This window comes from Perognathus longimembris, chromosome 18, assembly GCF_023159225.1.
Source record: "Perognathus longimembris pacificus isolate PPM17 chromosome 18, ASM2315922v1, whole genome shotgun sequence".
NCBI lineage: Eukaryota > Metazoa > Chordata > Mammalia > Rodentia > Heteromyidae > Perognathus > Perognathus longimembris.
In genome coordinates this window covers 7,713,783-7,739,375 of record NC_063178.1, presented here as the reverse complement: position 1 = coordinate 7,739,375, position 25,593 = coordinate 7,713,783, and the positions used below count along the sequence as shown (strand labels likewise).

Here is a 25,593-nt window from a genome sequence, read left to right as displayed (position 1 = left end):
TACCTTATTTTCAGATGGCTCTGGGCCTCCTCCTTCTACTGTGATCAACAAAAATGAAACCTTTGCCAATGTTGTGTTTAAACCCAGTGTGGTACAACAAGCCAGGATTGCCCAGAATGGAATTCTGGGAGATTTCATCATCCGGTATGATGTCAAGAGGGAGCAAAGTATTGGAGACATTCAGGTAAAATGGGTCATGGCTCTCTGTTTTGTGTTGGTAGCTTGGTATTTATTGGAGTCAGAACTGTGAGTCTCAGCACTTCCCTAAGGGCAAAAGATGTTTCTGCTTCTTTGTAAGTTTATTTTAACCCAAAGTATGTCAGCAAAGGGACCAGTGATGTTCCCTTTCTTGCTGGCTGCTGAGGCTTCCTATCTCCTGCTTCAGTAATGAAATCCATAATATATTGCTCTGTGGTGTTTCAGATGAGGTTAAAATTTTAGTTCATCTTCAATTTTTAATTAAAGGAGATAGTTCCATAGCTATTTCTCTTAAGGTCTTATTACTCTAGAGACAGGGTACGAATATTAAAATATATTAATGTACAGCTAGAATGTAGACAACCTTGATATCTTAACATAGAAGATGCTTGACAAAAACTAGATAGTAAAAGTGGCAGGATTCTTAGGTAGCAAGGTCAGAGAGGGATAGATCATTAAAGTTGAATTTGTTGTCACCATCAATATATACATAGGTAAAATATATGTATATTTGTAATATATAGTTTTATAACACAGATATAAATGTATACATATGTAAAATATACATATATAATGTGTATATACTTTATATTATATATGTGTATATAGTATATATATATATGTGCATGCATATATATATTTTTTTTTAAACTGGGAGTGCATCAGTATCTCATGCATGCCAGGCAAGTACTCTATCATGAAGCCACAACCTCAGACCATGATCAATATATTTTAATGTTGCTGTCCATAATAGATGCAGGTGTGTCTCAAGCGGTAGAATGCTAGCCTTTAAGTAAAAAAAACCCCAAGCAACAGTGCCAGATTTCACGCACTGGCACAGACACATCCTCCAAAACTTCTACTTTAGATAAATTAGCAACTAATTCTCTTAGAGGTATCAGGACAGTGTAGGTATGTAAATGTAATAGAAACATCATGCTGTCTCTGAGTTTTAGAAGTTCTGTGGGCTGTCCATTTGCCATCACTTCCCTCCCTTTTCCTTGGTTTTCCCCACTCCAGGTTCTAAATGGCTACTTTGTGCACTACTTTGCTCCTAAAGACCTTCCTCCTTTACCCAAGAATGTGGTGTTTGTGCTAGACATCAGTGCCTCTATGGTGGGGACCAAACTTCGGCAGGTAGGTGCAATTGCTTGTTTCTCCCTCTTGCTTTTGCCCGGGACAGTGATCTCCCTTGTGAATCACATCCAGTGATGCCAAATGACAGCATATCACCCAGCTCTTCCAATATACAGAAAGCATCTCTGATTGATTTGTTTACTGACAGAAACTATCATTTTAGCTTGGTGAGGTTTGGTTTGGTGCTGGCCCGGGGCTTGAACTCAGGGCCTAGGCACTGTTGTTGAGCTTTTATACTGAAGGTTAATGCTCTCCAATTTGGGCCACAGCTCTACTTCTGACTTTTTGGTGGTTAATTGGAGATAAGAATTTCACAGACTTTCCTGTCCAGGCTGGCTTTGAACCATGATCCTCAGATCTCAGCCTCCTGACTAGCCAGTAGATTACAGGAGTGAGCCATTGGCACTAGTCTTAGCTTGGTGATTTTAAGGGAGCAGATAGGTAGAATAGAAATCTTCTCACAATGAACACCAGAAAGTGGATAGTGACTGAGACAGATACACACAGAGATCGCCACTCCGTGGTACCACTGTCCACAACACTTCTGTCCAATGATAATTCCTTTGAGAACTACGGAGGATTAGAGGCATGAGCCACCAACACCTGGCTATTGGCCTTTTTTTGTTGCTATTATGTATCTATCTTCAGGTAAAAATCCTTGACAATATGTCCAGTCATTTTCTAAAGTTAGAAGTATCCTAATTTAGTATACTGGTATTAGAACTAGGAAATTGGAAGCGAATACAAAAATCGAGAGACACAGGGTAAAAAAAGACAAACAACTACAAACGCAGTACTTGCAAAACTGTTTGGTGTAAATGAACTGAACAATTCATGGGGGGAGGGGGGAAGGGAAAGGGGGAGGGAGGAATGAGGGGCGATATAACAAACAGTACAAGAAATGTATCCAAAGCCTAATGTATGAAACTACCTCTCTGTAATTCAGTTTGATAAATATATATATATATATATATATATATATATATATATAACCTAAGGCAAAAAAAAAAAAGAATTATCCCAATTTATTTGTGGGGTTGCTACTTACTACAAAAGCATTTCCTGGAAAGTTGGTTTCAATTTTGAACATATAAACTTGCTACTAAAGTAAGTTTTCCAAATGAATTAGTGTAATCAGTGAACCATACTCAAAGATATTTAAGAAAATGTAGATATAGGGGCTGGGAATATGGCCTAGTGGCAAGAGTGCTTGCCTTGTATACATGAAGCCCTGGGTTCGATTCCCCAGTACTACATATGCAGAAAATGGCCAGAAGTGGTGCTGTGGCTCAAGTGGCAGAGTGCTAGCCTTGAGCAAAAAAGAAACCAGGGACAGCGGTCAGGCCCTGAGTCCAAGCCCAGGACTGGCAAAAAAAAAAAAAAAAAAAAGAAAATGTAGATACATGCCTAAATAGTTTTGGCAGATTTATTGTCCTATGGGTGTTGCACAAATTATGTACTATTGTAATACTTAATTTTCATAACCATCTGGCCATCATCCCATTTTAATGATGGCAAAATGAAAGGTTTGCAAAGTTACATAACTCAGCCAGTCAATGGCAGAGCCAGGCTTCAGCCCCAGATCTGAAGCACCCTGTACACGGTGGTACGGCACCGCCACATAAGAAGCAGTGTGATAAGCCAGCCCTCGTGTGTGCAGCTGAGAGATGGGAAGATGGGTGCGAGGTCGATGCCATGTTGTGGAGAAGGCCTGTACTGCTGAAGGCTGCATCTCCCTGCTTTATGCCAGGGCAATGTAATGTCAGATGTGAAGCCATGCGCTGTTTCCCCTCTTCCTTCATTCCTGAATATTAAAATCCTATTCTCGGAGAGTCCATGAGAGTTTGGCATGCATTCTGCTGGCTTTTCAGCTCACTATGGCCTCTTTCCAGGAGAACCACCCTGGACCAGCCAAAGCCCCTTTCTGCCTTGAGTGGTTTTGAACACTGTTGCTATCTGGCCAGTTTGCAGCCTTCCTAAGTCCCCCCTCAGGTGAGGAGTGGCTGGCTCTTTTCAGTCTTGTAGATGACGCTGTGTCAACAAGTGTGGTGGGCAATCACCCCCTCAGCACAGGGCTCTCATGTTGTGACAATGGCTTGGAAATAGGTGACATGTGTCACATGTCCCTCTGGATCCTATAAGAATCATTCTCTGTGGTTCTGGATAATTTTGGCTTCCCTGGTCTTTGCCAGGCTGAATAGTGCTGCCCTTCTTCTCACAATGTTAGGCATACAGTTTGGGTTTCATAATTAAATGAATAGTGATTTGTAAGGGGATGTGATGATCATTCAACCCTAAAATGCATACTCAAGAGTCAATAACAATGGCTCAAGCCTGTAATTTTAAACTACTCAAGAGGGAGAGATCAAGAAATTATGGCATAAGGCCAGCTAGGAAAAAAAAAGTCTGCATGAATCTCTCTCAATTAAACAAAACAAAACAGGATGTGGTGGGCATTTGCCTGCTATCTCATCTACATAGGAACCGCAAATAGGAGGACCACAGTCCAGCCAGTTTATACAGAAAGCAAGGCCTCATTTTCAAAATAACAAGAGGAGAAGAGAAGAAAAGAAAATGGCTGGGGTATGTTTCAAGGGGTATAGACAATTTTCTTAGAAAGCACTTGGCCCCAAGTTCAAACCCCAATACCACCAGGGAAAAAAAAATGAAAAAAGAAGCATAATAAAGACTGCATCGGCACTCAGGAGCCATGAAAGCTGACTGCATTTGGTATTTTCTGGCTGTTGTCCTAACTGATGGGGTTGCAAGGCTGGCAGCCAGGTCTTTCCCAGCCTGGGAGCAGCCCATAGCTTTCAGCCAGCTGCTGGCACCTGGCGGGGCTGTTTTCACTCCCACATGCTTCGTAGATGAATACATCGAGAGATGGTTCTGATGCTGGCTCAGGAAAGACGTTAGCTTTGCAGTTTGAGCTCACAGAACTCAGTGAACATGGGAGCTGAGACAAGGAACAGAAAGGAGTGAAATGGGAGCACAATACAGTTATTCTCTTGTTAGTTTCATGTTTAAGGCATGAGCATTTGCAAACATGAATGATAATACTTCGTCTATTAAATACATTTTTTTCCTTAATCAAAGCCCCCCCATTCTTTTCCCTAATCTATATAATTAGATCTACTACTTTTACCTCTGTGTTAAGATGCTTGGCTCAGGGACTTCTTTGGCAACTAAAGGGAAAATAAGGATCGTTTCCTGGGTGTGTCTTCATCACTTTTCCAGACTTGTCCCCACACTTGAGCGCGCGCATTCTTTGCCAATCCTACTATGCTCCGCTAATCCTGTATTTCTGTGTAGCGTGTTCTCCTATTTCTATTAAATGTGGTCAACAGTTGTAAGGGTTAAAAAATAAGGACAGTGTTTATTACCTGTTACTGGGAAATTAACATGAAAGCAAGATGAATGGATCAATTGGAGGACAGAGGTCACATGATCTTTTCCTTTCTCTGTGGACTAACTTTGTGCTTTAGGGTATCAATTTCTTTACTGTTGAAAATTGGACTCCTAAGAGCCATTTTATATTTTAAGTGTAACCTGACAGGAACATCGTTTGTGCCATGGATTTGGTGGTCAGTAGAATGGGAATCTTGTGTTTGATCATTATACGATGTAGCCCCAGATCTCAGCACAATAATAATATTTTTGCTGAAAATCTATCAGCACACAAGGAAGAATTTACCTTGCATGTTTGAAGGTGCCGTAAATACAACTGATTTACTGGTACATTCCATTTCATCTTTCATCCATCCAGTGAAGTACATATAGATAGTTATCTGTTTTTCAGAGGTGGGAATGTGAAGGGCAAGAAAGTGTTATAACTGTACTGAAATATACAAAACGATGCACAGAAACTTGGGATTCAAATCAAGATGGAAGTTCTTCACTATACCATTAGTCATGAATGATGATCTAACTTCAAATTATGTCTCAAACTTTGAGTCTCTACCCACTCTTGTGGCCAAATCACACGCTGAAGGATGCTGGAGTAGCTCAGGTGAGCAAATAAGTCATCTGCTCCAGCCAGCAGCCAGGTGTAGTGAAAGTAGAGCTGTTTGCTCTGATCCATAGGACTAATGAGTAACTTTATTATTTAATACAAGCCAACTTTGGCATGCATGGGAATTCAGGCTTCTTTCCCTGTCGTGACTGGGGTGAGGCAGGTTGAGTCCAACCACAGAGGTGAAGGAGAGGAAATGTAGGTGACTGGGAAGTCCAATGGGGTTCCACAGTGCAGAGCAGTTGACTCTGTGAACACATGGACTGGCAATTTCTACTGGGGGATTTTCAAGTTGCTAAGCTATAGTAAAAGTAGGCTTAAAGAGATAGTAATGAAGGGAGGCAGCCTGAAGTCCCCTCAATGGCAAGAAAGAATGCAGAATGTGAAGCATGGGCAGTGAGACTGGAAAGGCCTCCGACACTTGAGGCCTGGTCAGGAAGACAGAGCTCTTGGTCAGAAGGAGGGATGTAGGTAGACCAAGTGAGAGCATGTTGAAAAGCTCGGGGGTGTGGATTAAAAGATAATCACCAGGCTGGGGATGTGGCCTAGTGGCAAGAGTGCCTGCCTCGGATACACGAGGCCCTAGGTTCGATTCCCCAGCACCACATATACAGAAAACGGCCAGAAGCGGCGCTGTGGCTCAAGTGGCAGAGTGCTAGCCTTGAGCGGGAAGAAGCCAGGGACAGTGCTCAGGCCCTGAGTCCAAGGCCCAGGACTGGCAAAAAAAAAAAAAAAAAAAAAGATAATCACTATATATGTTAATCATATAAATAAAAAGCAATATAATGCTTCGGTGTTCACCTATATTGCCTACGTAAATCTTGGAACTTGTTGTAACAACTAAAAAGCATGGCCCCAGGAAATAGCAAAACAGTTGAGATGTCTTTCTTTCTGATTTTCTGAAGGAGGGTTGGCAAACCTTCTGTAAAGGAACCAACACCAAATATTTTCAGCTCTTTGGGCTAGGTAGTCTCTGCTGTAACTACTTAGCTCATTGTTATCGTCACAACGTGCAAAGGAGTAGGTGCTGCTGTGTTCTAATAAAACTTTCTTGGGCCAAGGGTGGCACATATCTTTAATAAAAGCAGGTCAGGAGGGGGAGACAGGAGAATCTTGCATTGAGGTTAACCCAGGCCAAAGTTAGGAAGACTTTCATCTCAAAAAAAAAAAAAAATCAAGCTGAGTGTGGTGGTATACTCCTGTAAGTCCAAACTAGTTGGGAGGCACAGGGACAGGATCATCACCCAAACCAGCCCCCCAAAAGCTAGTAGAAAAGAAACTAAAAGGGGCCTAGGGTCATGGCTCAAGTGGTAGGGTGACTTATGAAGGTAGTGACCAACAGGCATGTGACTACAGGCCATTTTAGTTGGCAATATTCTGTCTAATGAGCTCCCCCCCCCATCAAACCATCACCACCAAGACATGGTTTTCAAGAACATATTGCAAAACAGAGATCTAGGACATGGGGCAAGGTACAGAAGACATTAGGGGAAACTGGAATTTTTTGTTTCTGATTCAAAGTATGATTAATAAATGATGGGCAAAGGGCAGGATATTTTCCTCCAGGCCATGACCGAGAACTTGGATTTTTGATTTCAAGAATGCTTTCACAATGATAGTCTAGATCATTTTAAGTGAAATGAAAGCACTTGTTTGTTGTTGAGCCAATTAAGATTTACCTATAAAGCTGGGCGCTGGTGCCTCACACCTGTGATCCTAGCTACTCAGGAGGCTGAGATCTGAGGATCAGATCATGGTTCAAAGCCTGTCTCTTTTTTCTAATTAACCACTCAAAAACTGGAAGTGGTGCTGTGGTTCAAAATGGGAGAGCACTAGCCTTGAGCAAAAGAGCTCACAGCACCCAGGCTCTGAGTTCAAGCCCCACAAACTACAGGACAAAAGATTATGCATATGAAGTCATTTTAAAAGGAGGTCTCATATGGCTATCACATAGGAACTGCTTGACAATGTAGAGCATGGACAGCAGGTTGCAGGCTATGGTCACATCAAGAGGCATGGCATTTTGAAGTAACTGAAAAGCATGGCTTCTCTCTGGCTTGCTGATTTTGCTCTTACATGTCAGATTGGTGAAATTTTTCTGGAAAAGGTTAGATAGACACTGGAAGGAAACTTTGCTATGAGTGACCATGCGATAAACACTGCAACTAAGAATGAATTAAATGAGATAACAAATGTGGAAGTGCTTATCAAGGTGTTAGAAAGCTTTGCCACTCTGAGAATAGCATTGCCTTGGCTGCCTGACCGGAATTACAACTGGGTAAAATTCTGAAGAGCTGCCAACGCCAGATAGCCCAGCCGCCCCCTTTCTCTGTTCAGACACCTGACTCTCCTTCATGTTGCCTACTTGGCATTGACTCTAGACTTCAGATTCCCCAAGAGTGAAACAAGGATTGATTGCATGTCATGGAGAAGAGAAAGATAAATAAGACCCAGCCTTTTCTCTCCAGCAGCTCAGGGATGACAATAACAATTGCATGTAAAGTGCTCTATGCAACAGAGATACATGAAAGGTAGAGTCACTTGCACAACGGTGTAGAGGATGAGGAATGCATAGGATGGCATAGTTGTGTGAGTTTCACTGTCTTAGAAGTTAGCAGAGTGGATAGGAATGAGTGAGGGAAGAGGACCCTTGCAGACCACATGAACAGCACATGCAAAATCAGTGACTTGCCTACGATGCTTTTTAAATTAAAAAAGCATCGTGGATAAGTCACTAATAAAGGATGTTAAGATTTCACTGGGAAAACCAACACAAGATAATCACAACTTGTTGAAATCCATCCTGTCATGTAGGCAGTGGAAAGAATTTTCAGGATGAGAAAGAGCTACAGCAGCTAAAGATGGATGATGGAGCTAGAAAGGAAGGGTCTTGTTCTTGGAGATGGAATATTGTTTTTTGGCAGAAAAAGAAGCACAACCACCCCCGTTTCTCTTGCGCAGAACCCTGGTTTTCCTTCAGGTTCCCTACTTGGCAAGTGCAGTCATTATTTACAATGTATATTAGGCAAAAATTGAACTACATAACTTGAAGGCAGGGAGGGGGGTAATGGGGGAGACCTATAGAAGGGGTGAGATTGATTAAGATACATTTTCCTGAGATGTAGGATTGTAACTTCTTTGTACAGCTATTTATAAATACATTTAAAAAATGACTGAATTCTTAGTTGGGGAGAAACCTGAAGAAAAGTCCCAGACAAGCATGAATATGTTGTAGTCTTCAGGCTATGGGTAATATTTGGGCTACAAGAACTTGAAGACTTTCCTAATGTGAACATACAGAAAGGCAGGTTAAGACAGAAATAGTCTCTCAAGCGTGCAGCTGAGCTATCATGATATGCTAGAGAAGAACATCATAGAAACAAAGACTGAGGGAGTAAGACAGGAGAGAGGAGGGAATACGGTCCAAGTAAATTAGCTGCTTGGATGAAAATATCACAATGAAACTCTACTGTGAAATTCATATATGCATCCAAAATATGATAAATCAATCAGCACACTAATCAATCAACTTAAAGGGGCAGAAAAAGGGAGAGAGGTGAAAGCAAGTACCCGGCACCTGAGTGAGATGATACTGGAGCCCAGAGGGGAGCAGTCTCTTCATCCTAGGCTTGGGACTTTAGTGCCACTGTGAGAAGCAGATGCTACCTGGGCCCCTGCAAGGTGGGAAGTTGAGCTTGGGAAAATCTGCTTCTGTGCCAACAAAGCTGTCACTTCCCTGGGCACACGTTTGGCATTTGGTATTCAAGGCCTCCCTGCCCCCTGTTTGGGCTGGCCCTTCTCTGAGCTGGGGCAAAAGAGAGGAAGTTCTCCTAATGACTGATTTTTGACACTTTCTTTGAATCTCTAAAATATAATTATTGCTTGGGTATGGTCATAATGCAACAATTTGGGGGGAAACAAAGATGTAGTCCATTGCTTATGCCAAGGCTGTGTTAAATTCTTTAGTAACAAGAAAACGATTTGATGAACTAAATGTGGAGTCGGCTGATTTCTCCATTTTCTTCTAGTCATATTTGCTGCTAGGACAGGCCACAAGGCCAAGTAAACAAGACAGACACTCAGGGGGAGCGTCTGGGCTTGTATTGAGTGTGCTGAGTGTGTGCTAGGTGGGAACCAGCAAGAGGGTATAAAGAACAGAGGACTCTGATGTGTTCAGAAGGAGCTCAGGGTGATTTAAGAAAGTTGGTAGTCTAGAAGAAAATGCCTAAAAGAAAACAGAACCGGGTTTGGCAGCTGGAGTGGGAGAATGGGGTTTCAGAAGTCAGATGAAGCTAAAGATATTAGAACTATTCATCCCTTTGCATCCTGTCTACAAGCTCAGATTTCTGGGATTTGTAGCCTATTCCAGACTTCTGCTGGTGGCTAACTTGAATTACTACTCAGAAATTTGCCTTGATGCTTGTCCCACCCAGGTTTGCTGAGCCAGACAACATAGGAAAAATGATATCAAGTTTCACGTAGCTCTCCTTCCCTATATGTCTGAGGAAATCCCTGCCTCCTCTACTTGAGCCTTCTAGCTCTCTGAATTGAATTTCCTAGCACAAATAGGGAAGGAGAGAAAAACTAACTGGTCCCCCCAAATTAACTTCATCTGGTTTTATAATCCCTTCCCACCTGCAACCAAGAAATCTCACTGTCTAGTCACGTGCAACTCTCTGCCTGGTGAAGAAGACTGTTTTCTCTAAATATTTTATTTGCAATCTATATTTGTTGCTCAACTGTGTTTACTTCTCATATGTTTCTTCTATAATTTAACCTGGCTTTTTCCACAGCCTCCCTGTATTTCAGTATTTGATGTTCTTGATAACTTGTCATGACGCATCCTGGTGACTATTTGTAATAAAGTCAAAGGGTAAGTAGGAAAAGGACAGGAGACAGGGATCATGAGAGCTCAGACTTAAGGGAAAGTTGAATGGGTTAAAGACCAGTGGCATGTGTCAAAGGCAATCAGAGAGTCAGACACCAAAAATCTATAGAATGGAAGAGGCAAGATTCCAGATTCCAGATATGCAGTTGGGCAATATAAACTTGAGGATTTACACCAGACACTGAGGACCAAAAGCACCACCATTTGGCCATGAAGTGTGTCAGGACGATTGGTAAAGGATGCCAGTCATAAGGGAGACCTGGACACTAAGGAACTTCTCTTGGTTAGTACCTTCTCCTTCTTATTGAAACAGGAAGCCATAACTGGAGCCACTCCAAATCCACAAAAGAGCTAGGCTGCATTCTTGGTAAGGAAATTGAGATCATATGGTAAAATTGTAATCTTGGCTAGAATGAGAAAGATGGGATCAGCAAAGAGTATCAATTCTTATATGTCTAATCCTCCACATGAAAAGAAGTGAAAAAATTAATCTTTTCTCAGCCTTGAGTTCCTTGCACGTTAAGTATGATAAATGGATAAGCCCAATATATTGTAAAGAACTACTGGCAAAGGAGTTTTGAGAAAAATGTGCCATGACATCATTATTAGTTACATGTGTGATGCATTTGTCAAAACAAAATCAAAACAGTTAGCACTAATAATCTTAACAGGAGCCAGAAGGTGAAGATGAGACAGTTTGCTTCTCAAGATACAATAATGCCAGAAAAGCACAGACACTAATAAGATTTGCTTATATTTACTTTTCAAAAACAATCTGATACCTGAATCTATTCAGCTCTAAGATCTTTATTCCAAACAAAATGATTAAGGCTGAATTTAGTCACAATTTAATGTTTACCAATGATTCTAGTTTAAATCATGTATGTGTATATTTATATTCTGACTCAGTTACCTAACATAATACTGGGGCAATGCCACATGTAGTGGGTTAACAGGAAGGCTGACAGAAGTAATTCTGGGACAGAGGGCATTTCCATTCTCCTCACTGCAGGACTAGATATGCCTTAATATGGCAGTCTGAGGTTTCTGTAAACTTTCCTGGAACCATAGGGTGCTAGTTTTCATGTTTGTGTACTCCTTCAAATTTCATAACAGTTCCCCGCTGAGGGACCAGACGGTCCTGGGCCCTGAGGACTTCCTTGATGCCTGGAAGATAGAGGGCTACCAGGCCAAGGGGAAACATGCCTTACAGACACACTTTCCCCTCTCCATTCTGGAGATGGTCCCTCCTGCCCTCCTCCAAAAGGCTGAAGGATGACCGAAGCCCCCGTCTGTCTTGGGCATATTCTGTTTTCCCAAGTTACTTCTCAGAAACACAGGAATGTCTTCATGATATCCACTCTTCTTCCATAGCTCTCCTCAGCCTTTCCGGAAGTCTTGGATTTCTTGGGTGGGTTGTTTTGAAAGGTCTTAGGAGATCTTCGTTCAAAAAGTTTGCATGGAAAAACTAGGAAGAAAATGTTAACTTCCTGGGGAACACTTGAGAGTGGGGGAGCAATGGGACGAGGTGGGAGAATAGCACCACCATTGTGCTGAAAACGTGGGGTGGCTAGCAACTAATTCCCTTGAACTTGCATGCATTGGTGATGTTATGGGAGCCCCTTGTCTAATGCCTGGTGCTAGGGTTTGGAGGACAAAGCCTTCTGTGTTGGGTGTGGTTTGACAGACACAGATTTTTCAGCAAAGCTGGGCCAACAGCTCTTCTGGTAGACACAGTGGGGAGGAGTGGGCAGTGGCTCAAATTTCCTGGAGCTCTGCTGACTTCTCTTGCTGAGTATCTTACTAGACAATTCTTTTCTAGTTGGAAAACAGTGACTTATTATTCATGACATGGTAATTAGTACAGTGGAATGCTCATATATTTCTTTGAGGGCTGTGCCAAGAGCCCACAGCTGCAGTGTTTTAGGGGCCATGAAGAAGAGAGGAGAGGTTCCATCCTTTGTCCCTAGTGTAGCTACATTCAGGGCCCAGAGTGCATGGGGCAGAGCTAGTCCCTGGACACTTCCTTCTCTCGCAGGGAAGATGAACAAGGACCATGAGTCCAGGGCTGGACAGCCATCCTTGGAAAGGGATATAACATTTTCTTAACTGGAACAAGGAGGATTTTTGCTAGTCACATTGAATGTCCAGGGGAATACAAAGCAGAGACTTTTATTTATGTCCCGCCTTGTGCCTTGGGAGAATTTCAGTGGATGAGATTAAACCTAAGGCAGAGCTAGAATGGACTTCTAAAATTCTGTTGTTTTTTTAAAAGAAATAATTCTTTCTTCTTTTAATCCAAGAAAAGTACACAAAAGATGAGGAATTCATCACCATGAAATAGTCTTAAGTAGAGAATGATCCCTATGCTTTTGTGATTCTAAGTGGTGAGGATTAGAAGGAATCTTGTGTAATGCCTGCATCCAGGCCAAGCAACATCTGCACTATCCAAAAATGCATTCCTTTTATACTTACATCTACTGATTATAGTAGTTCTGATTGTAGTGGTTGTAGACCTTTCTACCTCCTTCCTGTCCAACTGCAATTTGGAATTTTCAAGATCCTTTCTGCTGTTATTTGTGGACAGCACTACATATGGATTAGAATGCATACATTCATTTGGGCTGGAGCACATACACTTTCATTCACATGGGTGGGTGTTCTTGGGAACTGGCCCCTTGCCACAGGGAAATCCCAGTGAACCTTTTGCATGTCAATCTTTTTAAGAATCCTCTTTGCTCTTCAGCAGGCCTGTAGTATATTCCTCATTCTTTCTCTAGGCACAAGGTTTGGTTTTCTGCCTCTTGGCCATCTGCCACTCCCCTTGGGGTTTATGGGGTCCGTCCTATTGGCTCAAAAGCCTTGTCCCTCCCCTCTGCTGTTACTCCAAATACAACCTTTCCTCTCCAGGACCTTAAGGACAAATGAGGCCAATGAGTGTTGTCAACTAGTCTTTTATCTCCAAAACCCAGATACTCACTTTTGCTGATGTTAGGCTTTTATCCCCCCTCACTAATCAGACAATGGGCACTACCAATAGTATCCACCATGAAAATCTATGGACTACAGAGAACTATCAATTCATATGCCTATTTTTACAAGACCACCTGTTGATAAATTAATTTTGGGTTCCCTAGCCTTTCTCCAACCTGTAGAGAAAGAGAGGGAGCTTTATGGATGGAAGGAGGAGTTGAGTAGCATGGCTTCCTAAGGTTCCCCCTAGTTTTGTCCAGGCCACCTCAGCTGGGGAAGGGAGTTGGTGGGGGGTGGTTAACTCACCTTGTCCATTCTCCTGTACTGGAAGAGTCTACAGCTCTTCTTATCTTAGTTGCCATCACACTAGCTCAGCTTTGAGAGGGCACTGTGACTGTTACCTAGTCCAGCCGCCTACTTGTGGCTCCTTTGCCTTCAAGCAGTGTAGGCCTTGAGACAAGCTTGGATTGCACATTCTCTGCCTTTTTAGAACTTCTTTCATCTTCCTGGAATGTACCAACTCTGTTTTCTTGACAGTACTCTTGGATAGATTCTGGTTAGGTCTCTTTTAATCTTCAGTATATAAACACTTTGTACAGAAAGATCCATGTAAGCCCACTTGCATGAACTCTGCTATGTGGTCACTCACCTTCTGCTCCCTCTCAAGCCTTGTATGGAAGGAAGAGCTCTGAGGGTGACCAGCCCATGGAAGGGGAGGGGAGGAGACCATCCAGGATTGATGGGGGATGGGGGCCTGCGGTAAGGGTAAGAATGGAAGACCCTTCAAGCAGCACTACCGCAGCTGGAAATGGAACAACTGGGGGCTGCTGGCAGGCTTTCCCTCAGTGCGCACAGGATAAATCTCAACTGAGGCCTTACAAGGTCATAAGGAATTAGTAGTCCCTGAGCTGAGGGGAAGAGCTGAAGAGAAGAGGGCAGAGGAAGAAGCTGTTCCTACAATGAACTGTGTATCATAATGGGAAACATACCACCAAAGGAGCCAGGCCTATCCCTCTGAAGGTCTTTTGCAAACTACTTAAGGGGCTCTGGAAATGCCAGCAATTAAATAAACACCATCTCAGACAAAGGTTCCACCCTACTGTCTCCCTGGTGCTCCCTGGTGGGCTCTGAGCCCAGCCAAGCCCTGGAGCTGTGATTTCAGCATCACTGCCTCTTGGACAGCCATCACTTGCTGTTGTCCTCAGCTGAGGAGCTGTAGACAGACCTTCTGGATGCTTTGACTCCGAGACTGAGCATAAGCCTGTCTGATGCGCATGAGGAATGTGCTACCTCTATGGGGATGGAAGGGTGCGAAGCCCAATGTTCCAGGCACCCAGCTCAGGTCACTGTGTGGGTGCTGAGGTTCCTCACTGATATTTGTTAAGCACAGGATCTGAACTACTGATTCCTACAGCAGCCATGAGTTTCCTGAACCTGGTCTCTCTCAGTGTTATTTGTCCTTGGGAACCAAAGACATTCCTACATCTTCATATAACAGAATCATACTTCTTTCTTTTTTTTTTTGTGCCAGTCCTGGGGCTTGAACTCAGGGCCTGAGCACTGTCCCTGGCTTCTTTTTGCTCAAGGCAGCACTCTGCCTCTTGAGCCACAGCGCCACTTCTGGCCTTTTCTATATATGTGGTGCTGAGGAATCGAACCCAGGGCTTCATATATAAGAGGCGAGCACCCATGCCACTAGGCCATATTCCCAGCCCCTTCATAATTCATTCTGTCTTTCTCTGAGTCTCCTCTCTCTGTCTGTGTCTGTCTGTCTGTCTGTCTGTCTGTCTCTCTCCTCTCTTTCCTCTTAGTTATCTATCTCTGTCGTTTTCTGTTTCTCTTTGTCTCTGTGTTGTTTACCAAAATAAGACATGGTACTATAATTAATAGTATACTAATCCAACAGATATACAATATGCTTACAATATACAAAATAATCTGTTGGTGGGTAAGGTCAGGCCAGAAGGCAATGGTCTTGAAGTATTCCCTATCTAGTGGGGCAGACAATTTATTCACCACTGTTTATAGGGAACACTTATTAGATATCACTTATCAAACTAGGCGCTATTGAGTAAATACAAAATAAAAAAATGCACAGTTCCTGCAATCCAAAGAATAGACTTGAGATGGGTGGAGAAGGGCATTGCATTCCCTCTGGTGTGAAGGAGAGCACAAGGGCCATGACTTAGAGAGCAGTGGAGTGGGGTGGAGGGGCCAGGAGGATGGTTTAAGGAGATAATGTGAAGTTTCAGAACTAAAGGAAGAGGGGGGTACTAGTGACTTAGTAGCCTGAGTGTGCAGAGGCCCTAAGGTGGGAGAAGAGATCCTGCTATTATGTGAAAGTACCTGTGAATGTGGGTATCAAGTGATGGTCCAGCTGGACGAAGCCATTACTGTCTTCATGGTTGAGCTTGAAGTGGTTTTACCAAGAAGGGGACATGTTAAGTGGGTCCACATGGAGAAAGTGTTGAAAGGAAGGGAAAAGGAGGGAAGATTTTGTGCAGATAGGAAGTCCTGAAAAGCAGAGCATGTTCAGAAAAGCTGGGTGTTGGGGAAAATTAGTCCTTGATACTTATGGTGGAGATGGGAATAGAAGAAGATAAATTTATGAAGGTAAATTAGAGCCACTTATTTTTATGGAGAATCTTGTTAACGAGAGAGAGAGAAGAGTTTGAACTTTATGCTAACAGCAGTGAAAAGCCAGCAAAGGTTAATTGAGGAAGGTTAAAAAAAATCTACCCTTGGCAGTAAAATGAAGATAGACTGAGGCCTTCCAGAGATGCAAGCCCTGTCTGTGTTACTTTCACTCCATTTATGGGAATTTATCCTAAGGAAAAAGTCACAGGCACAAAGATGTATGACTAATGAGCTTCATAAATATAGCACTGTGGCCTAAATATTCATAAATATCAACATATGGTATAACATACAGTAGACTATTGTGCCACTGTCAAAATGATGTGGCATCCATTCATCTATTGCCAAGAAGATTTATACAATATATTAAATAAAAATTGTGCAGCATGATATACATATGAGGCATAGTCATTTAAAATCACAGACACACACACATTTCTGAAGGTGTATGAGTTACAACAGCATTTAATATTGGTTGTCTTTCAAGTTTTTCTTCTGATCTTTTTTTTATAATTAAGAACAAAAGTAAGGGGCTGGCAATATGGCCTAGTGGTTGAGTGCTTGCCTAGCATACATGAAGCCCTGGGTTCGATTCCTCAGTACCACATATATAGAAAAAGCCGGAAGTGGCGCTGTGGCTCAAGTGGTAGAGTGCTAGCCTTGGGCAAAAAGAAGCCAGGGACAATGCTCAGGCCCTGACTTCAAGCCCCAGGACTGGCAAAAAAAGAAAAGAAAAAGAACAAAAGTCAAAGAAGGAAAAAACTTGAATTGTACTCTCTGGATATAGAGGTGGATGGGAGTCACATACAAAGCTCAGTATCTGGTAAGGGGAAGTGGTATGCACCATCATCGTCCTTCTGTGATGAGCCTCACAGCATGAGGACGGGGAAGGCAGGGTCAGCCTCGTGGAGGGAAAGCTCTCTTCTTTCTGCAGAAGACAGCCAAAGTTTCACAGAGAATTTGGCCCACTCCTTTGGACTGTGGATAGATGAAAATGAGGCAATGGACAGGGGGAACATTTCACAAGAGCATGGTAGTTCTGAAGTCTCGGGGGCCTGCCACACCATGGCCGGTAGCACCATGGGGCCTATGACACACAGAAGTATTTATTAGTGTCTTACGTGCAATCATAACATATTTATGCCATTCTACCAGCTAGGTGACAAGCTCCTCCTGGCCATTATGCCAAGTGCCCTTTACCTAGTGGGAAGTGGATCTGAACCCCAAGTGTGGTCTTGGGAAGCAGTGTCTGACTTAAGGAATGAGTGGACCAATGTTCTTGGATGTGACTAGTATTGATTTTGTCTTTGTCTAGACCAGAGAAGCCCTGGTCACAATCCTCCATGACCTCCGACCCCAGGACCGTTTTAATATCATTGGCTTTTCCAATCGGATTAAAGTGTGGAAGGATAGATTGATACAAGTCACTCCTGAGAATGTCAGGGATGGCAAGCTCTACATTTTCCATTTGTCACCCACCGGAGGTAAGAATGCATCCTTCCCTTTATGACATCTCTAAGCTGAAAAGCTCATCTTCTGCCAAGAAAGGAGCATGTTAGTGCTGAAGGTGCTGGAGGAATGAAGGAAAGGAATTATGGAAGGGAGAGATTCCTCTTCTGGGTAGCTCCTAAGTGAATATTTGTTAAACCTAATTTACACTTAGTGGTATTGATTAAAATCAGAAAGATGTGTATATGTGTGTTAGAGGATGGTGATAAACAGCTTTAGAAAACAGCTGATAATCCAGGCACGAGAGTATTTGTATGTACTTCTAGCTGTTCTGGAAGATCAAGGTCCACGATGGGCTTAAGAAAAGTTAGTATGAGACCTTATGTAAAAACAAACAAAGATGTCTAAGGGCATGGTGCAAAAGCAAGACAATGAGTTTCACCTCCAGCACTAAGAAAAGAAAAAGGAGAGGAGGAGAAAGTGGAAGAGGAGGAGGAGAAGGAGGAGGATGAAGTAGGTGGCTAATTTTTTGGAATTTAAATCTCAGATGCTCTATTGGTTTTATTTTATATACTTATTCTCAATACTTCAAGAATCCTGGGCTGGGGATATGGCCTAGCGGCAAGAGTGCCTGCCTCGGATACACGAGGCCCTAGGTTCGATTCCCCAGCACCACATATACAGAAAACGGCCAGAAGCGGTGCTGTGGCTCAAGTGGCAGAGTGCTAGCCTTGAGCGGGAAGAAGCCAGGGACAGTGCTCAGGCCCTGAGTCCAAGGCCCAGGACTGGCAAAAAAAAAAAAAAAAAAAAAAAAAGAATCCAACCTCTACCACTGAACAGAAAATTAATCTTCTCCTTTATGAGAGATGTAACTTTGGGTCTGAAATAATAATTTCTAAAGCCTCACTGCCTGGATTTGAAGCCAGCTTTGCCATCTATTAGCCACTTAACATGTCTGTGTCTCAATTTCCTCTCTGTAAAATGGGAATGATATGGGAGAATTGTTATTGGGATGAAATAAGTTAAAATATTGCAGGGGAGGACTGTCCTAACATATAGGAGACCTTCATTAAGCATCAGATCTGGCCTTTATATTTGCTCATTTTGAACTACTCGAGGGTAAGGGTGGGAGGAAGAATAATGGGTGATATTGATCAAGATTCATTGTACTCAAGACCTGACTTATGGAATCATAGCCTCTTTGTACAACTACTTAATAATAACATTTTTACAAAGGAATTCTGGATGACATAAAGCAATGGGAGAAATGTTCCAGTTCTCTCAAAGATTGTGCGTTTTACAAGTAGCTAAAAAATTCCTCTAGGGGTCTGGGGATATGGCCTAGTGGCAAGAGTGGTTGCCTCATATACATGAAGCCCTGGGTTCAATTCCCCAGCACCACATATATAGAAAACGGCCAGAAGTGGCGCTGTGGCTCAAGTGGCAGAGTGCTAGCCTTGAGCAAAAAGAAGCCAGGGACAGTGCTCAGGCCCTGAGTCCAAGCCCCAGGTCTGCCCCCCCCCCCCACCAAAAAAAAAATTCATCTAGGCATTAGTCCGGAAGCTGGTCACCAACTCTCATCTACTAAAAATAATAAATTGGATGCTTAGAATGGGAAATGTTTTTTCATATGTAAATTTTATCTCAAGCCATTAGGAAAAAATAACTAAATAAAAGTTCAGCTATATTAAGAAAGCTGACTTTTTAAAGGCTGGAGATGGTGGTTTGTGCCAGTAACCCTAACTACTTGAGAAGCAGGGATTTGGAGGATCTCAGTTAGAGGTCAATCTGGACAAATTATTTGTGGACACCTATCTCAACCAATAAAAAGCTGGGCATGGTGGCATGCCACTGTGATCCCAGTTACACAGGACACATAAATAAGAGGACCAGAGTCCAGACTGACCTGAGCATAAATATGAGACCCCACTCAAAAACTAATGAAAGTGGGCTGGGGATATGGCCTAGTGGCAAGAGAGTTTGCCTCGTATACATGAGGCCCTGGGTTGGATTCCCCAGCACCACATATACAGAAAACGGCCAGAAGTGGCACTGTGGCTCAAGTGGCAGAGTGCTAGCCTTGAGCAAAAGGAAGCCAGGGACAGTGCTCAGGCCCTGAGTCCAAGGCCCAGGACTGGCCAAAAAAAACCACAAAAAACTAATGAAAGTGAAAAGACTTAGGGGCAGAGAACAAGTACCTGCCACAAGTGCTGCTCCGAGGAGAAATGGCAGTCTGGGTCAGGAGATGCACATTTCAACACCTTCTCTCTTTTGGGGCTCTGATCAGGAATGATACCAAAGTCGAGGCAATGAAGCTGACTAGTTCTTTAGGCAGCAGCATTCAACCTAGGCAACATGGGGCTCCATCTGCCCCTCATCTACTCATTCTGTGTCCTATTCTCACCATGGTCACGTTCTCCCTTCAGATTCCTGTACTCCATTCCCTTCTGTTTGTTTCAAAGCCATTTTCAGGTATAGAGGTCAGCAAGGCTAAGGCAGAGTGGACTCCTAGCTTGGGTATCACTTAGATACATTCAGGAGAAGGGTTCAGTAATGGAATCATGCTGTGTCACTTATGTTCATCTAGCAAACACTTGTCAGGGCTCTGGACTGGCCGTGTAACCTGTGCAGGTGACCTCTCCCATGCATTCATTCCTATCAATGCCTGCGGGTGTGAAGGGTAACTGGAGCTAGGGATGTGCATTCTGGGTTGGAAGGTTGGTGCAAATGCCAATGAGTTGTCGTGTGTGATCTCTCTTAGGTACAGACATCAATGGGGCCCTTCAGATGGCCATTCGGCTGCTCAATGACTACGTGACCCACAATGACATCGAAGACAGGAGTGTGTCCCTCATCGTCTTTCTCACAGATGGAAAGCCCACCTTTGGGGAGACCAGCACCACAAAGATTCTCAGCAACACCAAGGAGGCCACCCAAGGCCAGATCTGCATCTTCACAGTTGGCATTGGCAATGACGTGGACTTCAAACTACTGGAGAAACTGTCACTGGAGAACTGTGGCCTCACCCGGCGGGTCAGCGAGGAGGAGAACGCAGGCGCACAGCTCATTGGGTCTGTCATTTGCTCAGCGGAGGCTATGCACAGGGGGCTCAGGGCTGCATTTGGTGAGAGGCCAAGAGCTGAGGCTGTCTTACCCTCCCATCTGCTGAAAATGATGCTAAGTCATTACACGGGCAGATGTTATGATGTGTTTTGCAACCAGGCAGTTGAGGGCTCAAATTCTAGTCTTGCTGTGTGGCTTTGAGTGACATTTTAAGTCTGCCTTGGCTTTGTTTCTTCATCTGTAAAATGAAAATTATGGTTGCTTAACAGACTAACAAGGAAACCTATGTGAAGTAGTGACAGAATAGCTATTCCCGATGAGATACACAGTGAGCTCTTATGGTTATAAATGCCTTCTTGGTATGTTGAGTACCAGATAAATGACCATATTGTGATGGTGAAGCAAAATGTCCAATAAAAGAGGAAGGAATCAGATGATTGTTTTGAGGTGGAGAAGAAACAACAACTTAGGTTTTCTACAGCAGATGTAGTTTCCCTCAAGGAAACTATAATACATGTATAGTAGCTGTAATCAAAGAAACCTATCAATGGGAGATCTCACCAATAAGACAGGTACAATAAGACAGGTGGTATGGTACCCATGAAATGCCCACTATTGCTCTCCCAGCATTTTTATGAAAGATTGAAGTGAAAAGAGATACAATAAGAGCTTTACAAGCAAAAGCAATTAAAGTACATGGAAATAAATCAACTCTACTGTAATTCTGTCAAAAATATTATCAATGCCTGACATTACTGAACATTGTGAATAATTTCAAGCATGTATTGTGAAGTTCATGTGAACTTCACAAAAGTTCTAAGAGAAGGGCTTGAGGTGTGGCTCAAGTGGTATTGCCCAGCCTAGCAAGCCCAAGGTTTGAAGTTCAAGCCCTAGTACTACCAAAAAAACAAAACAAAATTCTGAGATACAGGCATGTTCAGATAGAAGCTAAGCAATAAAGACTGCACTAAGATAACTGTTTCTCCTTCCTGTTCTAGTTAGGATTTCTGCTCCATGAAGTCATTCAGGAACTCAAGTTATTTTATTGCCTCAGAGTAGCTGAAAAGAGGTTCAGGAGCCTTGTGGGAAAGTGAAGGCTCTCCCCTGAAAGGGATTCATTCATTCAAGTTGCTCTGACCTCATGTCAAAGTATTCCTCCAAGTGCAGTGTTGGACTTGCTCACTTCTAGAGTCAGAGCTACCCTGTGCAAGGAGGACTTTCCCGCTGCGAGCCTGGCCAGGCCCTCACTCTCTCCCTCTCCTTCCAATGCAGGTTCTATGATGAGATCAGGACGCCTCTGCTCTCCGACATCCGCATTGATTATCCCCCTGCCTTAGTAGAGCATGCCACCAAAACCCTGTTCCCCAACTACTTCAACGGCTCCGAGATTGTCATAGCTGGGAAGCTGGTGGACAGGAAGTTGGATCAGCTGCATGTGGAGGTCACTGCCAGCAACAGTAAGAAATTCCTCATCCTGAAGACAGATGTGCCTGTGGAGCCCCAGAAGGTGGGGAATGACATCACAGGAAGCCCCAGGTCCGCAGGTGATGGTGAAGAGGACTCCAACTACATTGAGCGTCTCTGGAGCTACCTCACTGTGAAGGAGCTGCTGAGCTCCTGGCTGCAGAGCAATAACAGACAGGAGAAGGAACAACTAAGACAGAAGGCCCAGGCTCTGGCCATGAGCTCCCACTTTCTCACCCCCTTCACCTCCATGAGGCTGAGGAAGCCGCAGCTTCACACAGACACACTGGAGGACCCCCGGGGCATGTCTGCTGTGACAGGGCCTGAAACGGTGGTACAGAGCCTTCGAGGAACAGGCATGCAGCCAGGTAATGTAGACATGATGACGGTTCGTCTTGCTCTTGGGTCTAACGCCTTCTAAAGCCATAGGAACTTCAGCAGGAAGATGGCTGTTGTTGTTGTTATTATTAGCGTTGATACTGGAGCTTGTACTAAGGACCTGGATACTGTACCTTAGCTCTTTTATTCAAAGCCAGTGCTCTTCCACTTGAGTCAGTTTCCTTCTGGCTTTCTGGTGGTTAATTGGAGTCTTGTGTACTTTTCTGTGTGGTCTGGCTTTGAACCATGACCCTCAGATCTCAGCCTCTGATATTATTTTAATAAATAGGGACCTGGTAGGGAGGACATAGCCTCCTGGGACTCGCTTAGATTATTGGACTTGTATTGTTATAAAATAGCTCTCAAGAACAATGGCAAAAACGGTAGTTGGCTGAGCAATGTTGCCCAGTGAAGTAGGTATGTCAGTCAACTCCAGCCATGATAGAGGGCCCAGAGAGGATTAGACACAACATTCAATTTGCAGTTTCTTGTGTGTTAACTTTTTCAGAATTGCATTGCTATATGTGCATGCTTGAGGAAGGGTGTGAAGAACAGACTTTGGATTTATGGAGCCTTGTGAAGCAGGCACAGTCTCAGTGCCATGTGATGAGGGAGGGCTGTGGGGAGGCTTCCCCAGGGAGGGACAGGAGAATGGAAAGCAGTGACAGAGCAGAGCCTTTGATTCTCTGTATTCGTGTGCAGAAGGCGGTGTGGGTTTTGTGTGTGACACAGCTAGTGGGGTCTAAGAAGTTTCCATCTCCTAGGCAGGGAACTGGAGCAGCCAGGCCTTCCAGGCCAACTCCACACAAATACTGTGTCGGTCACTCCTCACCCTGCCTGAGCACCCATCTCCTCGAGTGAAAGATGCAGTTTTGACAATGTCAAGTATCCTACAATTATCAGATGTCCTCTCCGACCTATTAGAGGTTACACCTGGAAACTCATTGAGAAGTTCAGACCCTTATGTAAAGGAGGAGAGCTAGATGTGGCAAAGCCGGTGGGATCTCATTCTGATTAAAATAAAGCTTGCAGGAGGCTTGTTACATCAAGTCTCAGATCCACACCACAACCAGGAATAAGTGACCTTTTGAGAAATGCCTTGATTATATGTCCATAATTCAAATGCAGTGTTAGGAGAGGTCCAACCCAAACGATATAAGTACCAGAGACGGGTAAATAACTCATTGATTGCTCAAATGAGCTTTTTGGTTTGTGTTTTGTGACTTTGTTTTGAGACAGAGCCTCACTGTCCAGCCCAGGCTGGCCTTCAACACATCCAAGGAGTTTTCTGAAATAAAATGTCCTGAAGCATCAGCGATCATGTAAGAGAATTCTTGGCTTTCTTTAGGCTCTGATAATGTTTTAGTTGTCCTTTGAAATTGTTGATGGTTTCTTGATTCTTTATTACAAATATCTCTGAAAGCATCCATAATCCACTCGTATCAACTTGTTCCTCCTCTTTAATGAATAATCAGCGTCTTCTTCTTTCTCCTTTTTAGAACCTGCACTCAAGAAGCCATATGACTCAAGAATTAAAATCTCTAAAACCTCAGGTAAAGACAGGAGTATGGCTATGAAAACGAGAAGAAAGGGATATATGGGGAGGAGATCATCAAGAAATAGCTGAAACCAGTTTGTATAGCATTGGGGGTGGGGTGGGTGGGAGTGTTACATTCCTGATTTTTTTAGTCCAGCCTGGGCTAAGAAGGTCATCATTAAGCTACTGCATCAACACTGTAAAGATAACAGCTTCAAGGAGCCTGGAAAGATCCCGGAGAGAAGAAGAGATAGGGTCCAGGCATACTTGGAACAGTACTGAGTTTTAAAAAGATTGGTTTGGGGGACTAGGGATAGAGCCTAGTGGCAAAGAGTGCTTGCCTTGTATACATGAAGCCCTGGGTTCAATTCCTCAGCACCACATATGCAGAAAACAGCCAGGAGTGGCGCTGTGGCTCAAGTGGCAGAGTGCTAGCCTTGAGCAAAAAGAAGCCAGGGACAGTGCTCAGGCCCTGAGTTCAAGTCCCAGGACTGGCAAATAAATAAATTAATTTAATTTAATTAGAAAAAAGAGATTGGTTTGGGGGAATCCTCACATGTATAGGACCCTAGTATCTGGTGCAACATTTTCTTAAGTGGTGTTAGGAAATACAATTGCCTGCAGTGACAGGCTGAATTTTCTGTTTTGGGTGTTTTTGAATTCTTGGCTTGAAGAAAGACAAAGCAGATTAAATATCATCAGATTTCCCTTTGGTAAATTCATGGGACTATCATTAAAATCTGGATGGAAAAGCCATCTATGGGGGATGGGCTTTATTCTTCCAGTGTCTGTGTCTTCCCTAAGAGATTATGGTTGCCTGTCTGCTGGTGTACAATGTGGTCAGTTCATAAAGGCAATGTTCTTGAGCTGAGCCACAGGGAGGGAAAGTCAGCCTCCATGGACAGAATGTGATTCTTTCTCCATGTGTGCTTTGTGGAATGCAAGCAAACCTTCCTTTGGCATGCTTCACACAGTAATGACTTTTGGATGGTACTTCACATTTCTGGAGAAAGCAACATCTTCCCTCGTAAAGGATTTGGATGATTTGAGCAGAAGTGGTGTGGTTAGTAATTCTCAGTGAACTGTCAGATAAATTATTCAAAGAGCACCAAAGCTGGATATGGGAACTTTTGTCTCCCCAGGGTGTTATTTTTCCCCCATCACCAAAAGACAGATTGTATTGTACTTCTTGATCCACAGGGAACTTGCAGAGCTGAGGAACTCTTCCAAGAGACTCCAGGGGAAGTCAGTGGTTTCAGCAATTACAAGACATGTGTTTGCTTGAGCAAACTGAGTAAATGGAGTTCTTCCTGACCCAAATCACCACACACACATGCACACTTCTGTTCACACATACTTATACATAAGAGGCATTCTGGAACTTGTTCTGTGTGATGTGTAAGGTGGAGAGAAACTAAATCTCCCACCTAGCAATAAAAACAGAAGCGACGTGGTCACTCGGGAAGTATCTGTCTATGCATTAAGAGGTGAATCTATCCTTCTTTATCAGAGAAGAGACGGGATTGGGCCCAGCTGAACTGCATGGTCGCATCTGTGTTGGAAAAATGGAGACCAATAGTTGGCATGATGGAAAGTGGTCATGTCATCATTGATTGCACCACTTGATTTTCTAGTGATTTTTATGTTCTGCCTGTTGCCGCCCTTGAAATAGGCATGACAGCTAGTGTCTGAATGTGAGGATTGCGTAAGGCTGGTGCTATGTTTGTGAGATTGTCTATGGCTTCCTGGGGACAAAGGAGGAGTCCTCATTCTTTATGTTTTAGCTACACTCAGGGTCTCATGCTGGCTAAGCACGTGCTCTACCACCTGGGTCATGTCCCAGCACTTTTGCTTTAA

The 25,593-nt window shown here is 43.4% G+C and overlaps 1 protein-coding gene across 1 annotated transcript in view; it reads left to right on the top strand.

The window, feature by feature from the left end:
* The window catches only part of LOC125366822 (inter-alpha-trypsin inhibitor heavy chain H5-like), a 60,834-nt gene that overhangs the window by 31,574 nt on the left and 3,667 nt on the right, over window positions 1–25,593 (top strand). Inside the window, exons 6-11 of the mRNA XM_048367540.1 lie at window positions 15–184; window positions 1,219–1,335; window positions 17,161–17,329; window positions 20,056–20,365; window positions 21,630–22,189; window positions 23,699–23,752. Of these exons, the coding sequence (XP_048223497.1) occupies window positions 15–184; window positions 1,219–1,335; window positions 17,161–17,329; window positions 20,056–20,365; window positions 21,630–22,189; window positions 23,699–23,752 (1,380 nt within the window). The remainder of the gene's footprint in view (window positions 1–14; window positions 185–1,218; window positions 1,336–17,160; window positions 17,330–20,055; window positions 20,366–21,629; window positions 22,190–23,698; window positions 23,753–25,593) is intronic.